Consider the following 12,687-nt stretch of genomic DNA (forward strand, 5'->3'; position numbering starts at 1 on the left):
GCAAGTCGAAAAAAGGCTTCCACCATCCCTTTATAATGCATATTTGGACGCGTCCTTTATGATAAAATATACATATTTACACAGGACCCTATCATTTGAACAAACTCTTAAATCAGTCGAGGATCGATATTGAAACAGCTTGCAAATAGTATACAGCTGATAACAACATGATGTGTTCAACTGTTATCTTAGTCTTGGCGATTAAAGAAGAGCAGAGCGAGACTTATCTTTAGGTTACCAGTTCAAAAGATGTGTTGACGAACTAATTGTTTTATAAAGGAGAATATATAACGAATAACTTCACATTTTTTCTGATGTAAGTAATATACTACCTTTATGCTATATATATTTATTTTATTTTTTTTAAATCGTATGGTTTCTTTCGTATGTCATAAGGACTTGCTCATGTTTTTTTGTAAAACGCACTTTCTTTGTATAACGAAATTAAATGTGGCAAATTACTAGGAGTGTTTAAACTAAGATACCAAAAGCTAGAACCATTCACCTAGTGATGATATTTGCTAAAAAAAACAACAACGCTAATGGTCACTTAATAATGGCTTTGTTGTTGCGTTATTGGTTGATTGATAGTATCACGTAATTTTATCAATGTATTGTTAAAAAGTCCATCCACGTCCTGGTGGTCATGTGGTGAAAGCGACGGTTTTTCTTTCTTTCTTGACCCTACCATCGCGGGTTCGCACCCCATTCAAACCAAAATGCGTTTTAATACTGTAATTGTATTTTTTCTGCAAGTTCGATATCATTGGGTAAAAAAAATGACAAAATAAGTGTTTATAGGTGCATTTCGGGAAAACTCATTTTGATCCAAAAACATGAGCGAGTCCCTTTAAAGTGCATATATTGTACAAATTTTAAAAGATGATATATGTATCATATAAATACGATAGTATAATTGCTAAGTTCTTACAGTCTAAAGTGTATCATGCATTGTACTTTTTCATCAAAGTAATTATATTTAGTATTACTTAATCTAAATTTAAATAACGTTTACACCACTTGCAGATTATCATAGCTATTAAAGCAGGCTTACTCGTGCTGCAAGATGAGTACTGCAGCAGCCGTGCACGTGCAGCTGGAGGACCCTAGCGACTTCCGGCCGGAACACAAGGACAAGACAGACTTCCGGGACTTCCGTATTCACACCGTTCCTGAGAGAGTCATCAAGGTAGACATAATTGCAGTCAATTGATTTATACTACTCGCTGTATAACGTAGGCAACATGAATGTGCTCGATGTCAATGAGAAAGCTAACTTCTTTATCTGTGTACAAGCACAAAGTTTTAAAAATAATATTAACGCGATTGCTTAATAAACAACCAACTTCCATAGACTGACATGAGCTGTGCCCTGTGTATCAGAGTGTACAACAATTTTAATTCTGGGATACAGGTTTAACTGAACAGGTCCTGATAGCAATGATGGAATCGCTGGACGTGCAATCCAACTTCATGAACCTAATGCAATGTCAGTTCCATGACTAAAATGTCTGCATTTGTAAGAGTTAGGAATGTGTGGTGAAAGTTTGATTACGCGAGATGACGATCATGTTTTGGGTAATAAACATGCCTTTGTTTATTTTGCATTGCCTTCTTCATGTGTAAACCGCAATGCGCACTAACCAGACATATGGCTATGTATAAGGGACAAGATGGATATGTGGTCAAGATTGACCACACCAAGATGACGAGCCTAGATGCAATAGCGTACTCTTAATCTTTATTACCGAGTATCATTTGTTATGATCAGGTGTACACTGCCATGCATAAGAACCAGACGTACGCCTTTGTGAAAGAGAAAATGAGTACATGGTGCAAGTTTGACCACGCCCAGATGACGATGATGGAAGCCCTAGATATGCTATCTGCGTTCATTGACGAGTGTGACCCCGATGTCGACGTCCCCAACGCTGTTCACGCCTACCAAACGGCGGAAGGTATTTGATTTCACGTTTTCGTTGGATTGTGCCTCCATCCATAGTAAAAAAAACGATATATAACCGGATCAACTTTCACATGCATTTGTTAGCTCAGAGCTTTGCATTTTTTATGCCAGAACTAGCTCATTTGTTGGTCGGTTCCTTAATACAACATTCATTTTTTTCTTCTTTTTTTCTTTTTCTTTATCAACCATCTTCAGATGATAAGTAGCTTCAGCTTTGACGGTAATCATAGATAAAAGGATATCATGTAAATGGCCGATGACCCAAAGACTACGCATTAATATGTAGGTACGGGAGAAATACCGGGGTTAGTCAGGGTTGTTTTTATTATCTCTTAAGATTATTCGAATCTATGAGAGAAGGATAACATGTTTTATTGACAAGATTGTTATGAAAATAGAAGCCAACAACTTTAATCCATATATTAAAGCTGCACTCTCACATATTTGCCATTTTTACAACTTTTTTATTTTTTGTCTTTGGAAGAGCAAATGTTTGCGTAAATATCCGCAAACCAATAATATAAGATTGCTGACAAAAAATCAGATCGCAGATTTGGATATTTCAATTCGAAAATTAATGTTTTATGGCTTAAATCGTTACTAACGGTTTAAGAAAAATGCATAAAACATACAATTTTGAACTTAAATATAAAAATCTGCGATCTTAGTTTTTGTCAGCAGTCTTATATAACTGGTTTCCATGGATTTTCGCAAAAACTGGCTCGTTCCAAGACAACAAATTAAAAAGTTGTCAAAACTTTCAATCTGTGAGAGTGCAGCTTTAATATCTATATTATATGAAATGACAGCAGCACGTAAATAGCAAATATCAAACAAAATGGGGTTTAAGTGATTCAGTTGTCAAAAAAAAAAACATGATTTGAAAATCGAAAAATGGACGCAAAAATACATTTTATAAAAATGCTGTCTTGTGTTGATTGAATTTGCCAAATAAACGTAAGTGTCAATGGAGCTGAGTTGTTGCTCTTGTCGTTTTAGTTTCACGTATAATATTAGTTTCTTTGTCATAACACAATATCAAGATATATTGGAACACAGGTATCCGGAAGGCACACCCCGACAAGGAGTGGCTTCAGGTGGCGGGGCTTATCCACGACGTCGGCAAGATCATGGCCATCTGGGGCGAGCCTCAATGGTGCGTCGTCGGTGACACTTTCCCCGTCGGATGTGCGCCGAGCAAGCACATTGTTTTTGATGCTCAGTTCTTCAACGGTAGGGCTTGTGTTTACTTCAGTGATAAGTGGTTTCATATGTGGTTTTCTGTAACGTTTTTAATATTCAGACGTATCATAAGCGCTGTTCACAATTAATCCCGAGCTCTCCATCTTCATCAGTATAAGCGTCTGGTTTAATCTATAAGTTTCGATGACAGTGTAAGGTATGTGGGAATCTTCTAAAGAAAAATAGCAATGTGAAGATAAATTTCGCTAGGTCTTGCATCGTGACTTGGTAGTCTTTTTTGTAGTTGACAGATGCGAACGCATGTTTCATTCTGTAATTCGTTGATTAAAACCTGAAGTGATTACCAAATTCAGTAGCTGTCCCAGATGATAGCCACTTCAATTATTGGCTGTAGTGCTCTGTACAAGTACACTGTAAGAGAGGATGATCTTATTTATATCATTGTCCTTGGATTTGAAGTGATAACAAACGTGAATGTCCAACAAACGCGTTTAAAATAAGACAAAAACAACTAAAGATCAACATCTAGTGGCATGTCAAGACAGGGTTAATACACTTTATCGAGGTCGTTAACATCTGCAGGGGTGCACAACAGGGTGTACTGCTTGAGGGCGTAGCACGATGACTTAAAAGCATTTTATGGCCATGAAGAAGGAAAGTATTGAAAAAGATAATTTTTTGCTAGCATGGCCACAAAATTGCTATAATTTATTATGTTCATCCAAACATTTTATAAATGCGGGCGAGGGTAACATTTTTTTTAAATTTTCTTAGATAACTGTTTCACAGTCGAATTTGTGTTCATACTCTTTCTTATTGCATAAAGGACCATATACATGTCTTCCTATACGAACCACGAACACAATCAAAATAATTATCCGTTTTTACATATGAATGTTTACATCAACACCGGCTGATATGAATACACGCCGTTCCTGCAGTTTCGGACAGAAACGCAAAAGCAGACCCCAGTTCAACACTTTTATTTGAGTCAATAAAATTTAAGAGGTGGTGGAAAAAAGAGGAGGCGGGTGGGGTAAACCTGTCACACAATACTCTATATACGTTTTATACAGTACACCACTTGACACCAGTCGCACACTTTACTTTGTAAAATAGCGTCATCTACGTGACGTCATGCACGTTGTAAAACTTAGTGTTTACTTTTGTTTTTCTTTAAAAATAAGTCGGCAAGCCAGAGGCAGCCCGGCGTGGACTTAATTATTTAAAAGACCTAAAATAAATGCTTACTTGAAGGTGTTTAGCGCGAAAAGCCTTTATACTAGCTAGAGCGGATGTGTGAGCTTCTTAATAACCACTTTACAAAGCCCAAGTAGAGCCTAAATTGGATTTTTTCGCCGTTGTATTCTACTAAATGAATAATTGGATATCATAGCTTTTCTTAATTATTAAATGTGCATGGGCATGGACACGAAGTTTCCACACAGCTCTAGGTATAATTCTAGTATGCAAAATCCTCTCTAACAGTAATTCATACGCAATGTGACACTAGTCACACACTATATTTACAGACAACCCTGATACCAATGACCCCAAGCTAAGCTCCAAATTGGGCGTGTACACAGAAAACTGTGGGCTGGAGAATGTGCTCATGTCATGGGGGCACGATGAATACCTGTACCGGGTCCTCAAAGCCAACACCTGCCACCTGCCGGATGAAGCTATGTATGCTGTCAGGTGAGTACTGACTATCGGCTATACGACATGTATGTACCGGGTCCTCAAAGCCAACACCTGCCACCTGCCGGATGAAGCTATGTATGCTATCAGGTGAGTACTGACTACCGGCTATACGACATGTATGTACCGGGTCCTTAAAGCCAACACTTGTCACCTGTAGGATGAAGCTATGTATGCTATCAGGTGAGTACTGACTACCGGCTATATGGCATGTGTGTACCGGGTCCTTAAAGCCAACACCTGTCACCTGCCGGATAAAGCTATGTACGCTATCGGGTGAGTACTGACTACCGGCTATATGACATGCATGTACCGGGTCCTCAAAGCCAACACTTTTCACCTGCCGGATGAAGCTATGTATGCTATCAGGTGAGCACTGACTACCGGCTTTATGACATGTGTATACCGGGTCCTTAAAGCCAACACTTGTCACCTGCCGGATGAAGCTATGTATGCTATCAGGTGAGTACTGACTACCGGCTATATGACATGTGTGTACCGGGTCCTTAAAGCCAACACCTTTCACCTGCCGGATAAAGCTATGTACGCTATCGGGTGAGTACTGACTACCGGCTATATGACATGTATGTACCGGGTCCTCAAAGCCAACACTTTTCACCTGGCGGATGAAGCTATGTATGCTATCAGGTGAGTACTGACTACCGGCTTTATGACATGTGTATACCGGGTCCTTAAAGCCAACACCTGTCACCTGCCGGATAAAGCTATGTACGCTATCGGGTGAGTACTGGCAACTAGCTATATGACATGCATGTACCGGACCCTTAAAGCCAACACCTATCGCTTGCCGGATGAAGCTTTGTATGCTATCAGGTGAGTACTGACTACCAGCTATATGGCATATGAATGTCAAAGAATATCGATATAACGAGTCTGGTGCGAGTCTTGGGATGAAACACAATCAGTTCCTTTATGACAAATGTTGCTATAATAGGGTCCTAGGGCAGTGTTCACAACATTAACATTGTTTACCGAGTTGCTGTGTTTGAGGCTAGATCGTATGTCTGATTATTTGACACATTGCTGAATTCCTGTAAATAACGATTCGTCAAATTGATTTTCGTTTTCGCATAAATTTGTAAACCATGATTTTTTTTGTAAGATTTACACGGGATTCAAATGAGATCCGTTACATATCAATTAGGTATCGTTCTAGGTATTTTGTTTTTAATTTGCTTATCTCCATACTGCACAACAGTTATACGCATTTTGCATGATGTATGAATTACAAAAAAATATTTTGATGTCACGCGTCAGGTAGTTTTGGTCATTTTCATATACAGTTTTATATACTATATGTGTACCATATTTGAAAGTACAATGGAGTATCCCATATACCTGCAGGTTCCATTCCTTCTATCCGTGGCACATGAGCGGGGACTACATGTATCTCTGTAACAACAAGGACCTTGAGATGCTCCCCTGGGTCAACGAGTTCAACAAGTTTGACCTCTACACCAAGTGTCCCGACATGCCCGATATCGACACGCTCCGGGAGTATTACAGCAAGCTGGTCGATAAATATGTGCCCGGCAAACTGAAGTGGTAAAACTCTGTACCTGGCGGAATATTGACACCATCGTGGAAGGATGACCGACCATAGAGACCATGTGTTTACATACAAAATAATGTACAGTCTTGCAATTTCGGTATATGAATAAAAGTGACAGTATGTTTTGCTAGTATTGTAAATAAAACAATTATATTGACACCATGAGGTTCCAAAATAAACGAGGAATCAACTTTAGTGAAATAAGGTATAAAAACTACTCTTCGTGAGTCTTCGTTGACAATCTGACAATCGACGGCTTCTGCAGACCGTTTTGTCGCTGTTTATGTATGCATTGCTTTTAAATTATATATCGCTTTGCAATATTTTTTTACTTGTTGTATTTTGATTTGATTACAACGCCAAAGTATATGATTATGCCATCTTATCATACATTATACTGGTTCAAATAAACGGAGTTAGTTAGTAGTTACTGTTCGTTTTAGTTTTGGTCTACAATTTCCGATGTATATGTACAATGAGGGCATGGGATTGACCATATAGAGGCTGGGACCAATTATAAATATGAACATTTGCCCAAAATAAAAGGGAAGGGAGAATTCAACTACTTTTCACGAACTCATCCGAATGGGCCATCATTACGAACAGTCTAAAGTCAGAGACAAGACTCAGTCTAAGAAATGCTGTTTTTGACTAAGGAAAATCATCAGCTTTATTCCATTTATTCTACAAAGATTTATGCAAATGATTGTAATCCATGAGTTCACCATAAAATGTTGATGTTGAAATTCATAGAATGATAAGTTCACTACCGTTATATGTAACCGTCTCTGTTACGTCGATGAATTACTGATTTCTTCGTTTATCGATAAGAAAAACAAAGAAACGATGAAACCATAATCAAAGTATAATCAAAATCAAAGAATGATTTTCTATAAAGGTATCAATATTTAAGTATTCAAGACACCGTACAAGATCAAATATGATAAAATTGAAGGAAAATCGTCATGTTGGTGTGTGTGACGTCATTAACTAAACAATTCTTCGATACAGTGTATGGCGGCAAAACATTAACACATACATTTTATTTCCAACGCAATGTTATGTTTTAGTAAAGCTACTTTCTAATCTTTTACAATCGACTATGGATTCATATATGTATTTCAAGACAAATTACCGCGGAATATCTAATTCAAATGATCATAATTGCATGTTAGTGGAATTTATTTATTTGGCCTTACAGTGTGTGTATACCACGTGATTAATACGTCGTATATGCTACGTCGAAAGGCAACATTTTGCTTAAATGAAGACTTAAAACAAAGATAACTTTTCTTTTACTACACCATTTTTACGCTCAATCAAACTCTGGTAAAAGACCGAAGGTGGGGCTCCGTAAGCGGCGTAGACTGCCCTTTGTTTCATTTAAAATGGTGATAAAAAAGTGAAGTTATCTTTGTTTAAAGTCTTCATTCGAAGCAAAATGTTGCCTTCCGACGTAGCATCTATGATGCAATTTATCACGTGGTATACACACACTGCAACACTTGGGTTCTAGTTTCAAATAGAGATTTCATTGTGAAGATAAGAAAATGCCCATGGAGGAAATATGGTGTAAACATATGATTGGCGGCAACAAAATAAGACCATCTAGTGTAATAGAAAGACATTGTGATTTCAAAACCAATTAACTCATAAACATACGTTTTATCTCATATTATCTCTGAAAAAAGCCTTTTGTAATGCTTTCTTACAAATTTTAGAATGCAGTGGTAACGTCCTGATTCATATTTCTAGCACACCGGATAGGCATTTCCGGTGAATTCAGCCGTGCTGGAAAACTCCATCTGGCACCCCCCCCCCCCATGCCAGATGAGTCACGCGCTGTGACGTAATACTTTCATTTTCTTTTATTAAACACTAAATGTAACCATAGTTATGAGATTTCAATAGATGAGTTCGATTAACATTAACTTTACAAAAATATTCCTTAAAAACAAAACAAAATAACCCTTAAAAGACGTGATATCGAAGGAACTTATTGGCGTATGCGGCGAATACAAATTCCTGCGCGTCATGACGTCAGTAAACATCATCGCACGCGCTTTTTGGTGAAATGTACAGAAACGCGCTTTCTTATGTATTTTCTTCACAAAAAATGTAATTAAAGGTATGCTAGAAAAAATATCTATCATATGTGTCCGTTCCGGATAGAAAAATCCGACCCTCGGGCACGCTGCGTAGCCGGTAACTCGGCAAGCCTCGTTACCTGGCAACGCGGGTGCCCTCGGGTCGGATTTTTCTATCCGGAACGGGAACACATGACAGATATTATTAGTATGAATTCAAAAGTACAGACTAATAAATGCACAGTGGTGAAACCTGACTCGTATATGCAGTGGTAATTCCCTGATTCGTATGTCCGCAATGGTAACTTTCTGATCCATATGTCCGCAATGATAACTTTCTGATCCATATGTCCGTTATGGTAACTCCCTGATCCATACGTCCGCAATGGTAACTCCCTGACCCATATGACCGCAATAGTAACTCCCTGATCCATATGACCGCAATAGTAACTCCCTGATCCATACGTCCGCAATTGTAACTCCCTGACCCATATGACCGCAAAAGTAACTCCCTGATCCATATGACCGCAATAGTAACTCCCTGATCCATATGTCCGCATGGTAACTACCTGACCCATATGTCGGCAATGGTAACTCCCTGACCCATATGTCAGCAATGGTACCTCCCTGATCCATATGACCGCAATAGTAACTCCCTGATCCATATGTCCGCAATGATATCTACGTGACTTATATGTCCGCAAAGGTAACTCCCTAATCCACGTGTCCGTAATGGTTACTCTCTGATCCATATGTCCGCAATGAAAACTCCCTGATTCATATGTCCGCAATGGTTACTTCATTATCCATATGTCTGCAATGGTAACTTCCTGACCCATATGTACGCAATGGTAACTCCCTGATCCATATGACCGCAATAGTAACTCCCTGATCCATACGTCCGCAATGGTAACTCCCTGACCCATATGACCGCAAAAGTAACTCCCTGATCCATATGACCGCAATAGTAACTCCCTGATCCATATGTCCGCATGGTAACTACCTGACCCATATGTCCGCAATGGTAACTCCCTGACCCATATGTCAGCAATGGTAACTCCCTGATCCATATGACCGCAATAGTAACTCCCTGATCCATATGTCCGCAATGATAACTACCTGACTTATATGTCCGCAAAGGTAACTCCATAATCCACGTGTCCGTAATGGTTACTCTCTGATCAATATGTTCGCAATGAAAACTCCCTGATTCATATGTCCGCAATGGTTACTTCATTATCCATATGTCTGCAATGGTAACTTCCTGACCCATATGTACGCAATGGTAAATCCCTGACCAACATGTCTGCAATGGTAACTCCCTGATTCATATGGGCGCAATGGTAACTCCCTGACCCATATGACCGCAAAAGTAACTCCCTGATCCATATGACCGCAATAGTAACTCCCTGATCCATATGTCCGCATGGTAACTACCTGACCCATATGTCCGCAATGGTAACTCCCTAACCCATATGTCAGCAATGGTAACTCCCTGATCCATATGACCGCAATAGTAACTCCCTGATCCATATGTCCGCAATGATAACTACCTGACCCATATGTCCGCAAAGGTAACTCCCTAATCCACGTGTCCGTAATGGTTACTCTCTGATCCGTATGTCCGCAATGAAAACTCCCTGATTCATATGTCCGCAATGGTTACTTCATTATCCATATGTCTGCAATTGTAACTTCCTGACCCATATGTACGCAATGGTAAATCCCTGACCAATATGTCCGCAATGGTAACTCCCTGATTCATATGGGCGCAATGGTAACTCTCAGATCCATATGTCCGCAATGGTAACTCCCTGATCCATATGTCCGCAATGGTAACTCCCTGACCCATATGTCCGCAATGGTAACTCCCTGATCCATTTGTTCGCAATGGTACCTCCCTGATCCATATGTCCGCAATGGTAACTCCCTGACCCATATATCCGCAATGGTAACTCCCTGACCCATATGTTTGCAATAATAACTCCCTGACCCATATGTCCGCAATGGTAACTCCCTGACCCATATGCTCGCAATGGTAACTCCCTGACCCATATGTCCGCATGGTTACTCCCTGACCCATATGTCCGCATGTCCGTTATGGTAGCTCCCTGGCCCATATGTCCGCAATTGTAACTCCCTGACCCATATGTCCGCAATGGTAACTCCAATATCCATATGTCCGCAATGGTAACTCCCTGACCCATTTCCCGAAATGGTAACTCCCTGATCCATATGTCCGCAATGGTAACTCCCTAACCCATATGTCTGCAATGGTAACTCCCTGACCCATATGTCCGCAACGGTAACTCCCTGATCCATATGTCCGCAATGGTAACTCCCTGATCCACATGTTTGCAATGGTAACTCCTAGACCCATATGTTCTCAATGGTAACTCTCAGATCCATATGTCCGCAATGGTAACTCCCTGATCCATATGTCCGCAATGGTAACTCCCTGACCCATATGTCCGCAATGGTAACTCCCTGGTCCATATGTTCGCAATGGTACCTCCCTGATCCATATGTCCGCAATGGTAACTCCCTGACCCATATGTCCGCAATGGTAACTCCCTGACCCATATGTTAGCAATGGTAACTCCCTGACCCATATGTCCGCAATGGTAACTCCCTGACCCATATGCTCGCAATGGTAACTCCCTGACCCATATGTCCGCAATGGTAACTCCCTGACCCATATGTCCGCATGTCCGTTATGGTAGCTCCCTGGCCCATATGTCCGCAATTGTAACTCCCTGACCCATATGTCCGCAATGGTAACTCCCTGATCCATATGTCCGCAATGGTAACTCCCTGACCCATTTCCCGAAATGGTAACTCCCTGACCCATATGTCCGCAATGGTAACTCCCTGACCCATATGTCCACAATGGTTAACTCCCTGATTCATATGTCTGCAATGGTAACTCCATGATTCATATGTCCGCAATGGTAACTCCCTGATCCACATATCCGCAATGGTAACTCCCTATTTCATATGCCTGCAATGGTAGCTCCCTCATTCATATGTCCGCAATGGTAACTCCCGGATTCATATATCCAAAATGGTAACTCCATTTCTCATATGTCCGCAATGGTAACTCCCTGAACCATATGTCCGCAATGGTAACTCCCTGATTCATATATCCGAAATGGTAACTTCCTGATCTACATGTCCACAGTTGTAACTCCCGGATCTACAAGTCCGCAGTGGTAGCTAAACGACTCATATATTGGCAATGGTAGCTCCCTTATCTACATGTCCGCAGTTGTAACTCCCTGATCTACATGTCAACAGTTGTTGTAACTCCCGGATCTACAAGTCCGCATTGGTACCTCCCTGATCTACAAGTCCGCAGTGGTAACTCCCTGATCTACATGTCCGCAGTGGTAACTCCCTGATCTACATGTCTACAATTGTAACTCACGGATCTACAAGTCCGCAGTGGTAACTCCCTGATCTACATGTCCGCAGTGGTTACTCCCTGATCTACATGTCCACAGTTGTAACTCCCGGATCTACAAGTCCGCGGTGGTAACTCCCGGATCTACAAGTCCGTAGTGGTAACTCCCTGATCTACAAGTCCGCAGTGGTAACTCCCTGATCTACAAGGTTGAGTGGTAACTCCCTGATCTACAAGTCCGCAGTGGTAACTAAATGACTGATATATTGGCAATGGTTACTCCTTGATCTACATATCAGCAGTGGTAACTGACTGATACACTGGCAATGGTAACTCCCTGATCTACATGTCCGCAGCGGTAACTCCCTGATCTTCAAGTCCGCGGTGGTAACTCCCGGATCTACAAGTCCGTAGTGGTAACTCCTTGATCTACAAGTCCGCGGTGGTAACTCCCGGATCTACAAGTCCGTAGTGGTAACTCCCTGATCTACATGTCCGCAGCGGTAACTCCCTGATCTTCAAGTCCACAGTTGTAACTCCCGGATCTACAAGTCCGCAGTGGGAACTGCCTGGTCTACATATCCGCAGTGGTAACTCCCTGATCTTCAAGTCCACAGTTGTAACTCCCGGATCTACAAGTCCGCAGTGGGAACTGCCTGGTCTACATATCCGCAGTGGTAACTAACTGACTCATATATTGGCAAAGGTAACTCCCAGATCTACATGTCCGCAGTGGTAACTCCCTTATCTACAT

General features: G+C 40.8%; 1 protein-coding gene across 1 annotated transcript; it reads left to right on the forward strand.

Moving 5' to 3' along the window:
- Positions 1–137: 137 nt before the first annotated feature.
- Positions 138–6,869, forward strand: LOC128234990 (inositol oxygenase-like). Its single transcript, XM_052949655.1, has 6 exons — positions 138–316; positions 1,027–1,189; positions 1,772–1,958; positions 3,026–3,199; positions 4,702–4,867; positions 6,236–6,869. Exons 2-6 carry the CDS (start codon positions 1,067–1,069, stop codon positions 6,438–6,440), a joined length of 855 nt encoding a protein of 284 aa, XP_052805615.1. The 5' UTR covers positions 138–316; positions 1,027–1,066; the 3' UTR covers positions 6,441–6,869.
- Positions 6,870–12,687: the final 5,818 nt, after the last annotated feature.

Source organism: Mya arenaria, chromosome 5, assembly GCF_026914265.1.
Source record: "Mya arenaria isolate MELC-2E11 chromosome 5, ASM2691426v1".
NCBI lineage: Eukaryota > Metazoa > Mollusca > Bivalvia > Myida > Myidae > Mya > Mya arenaria.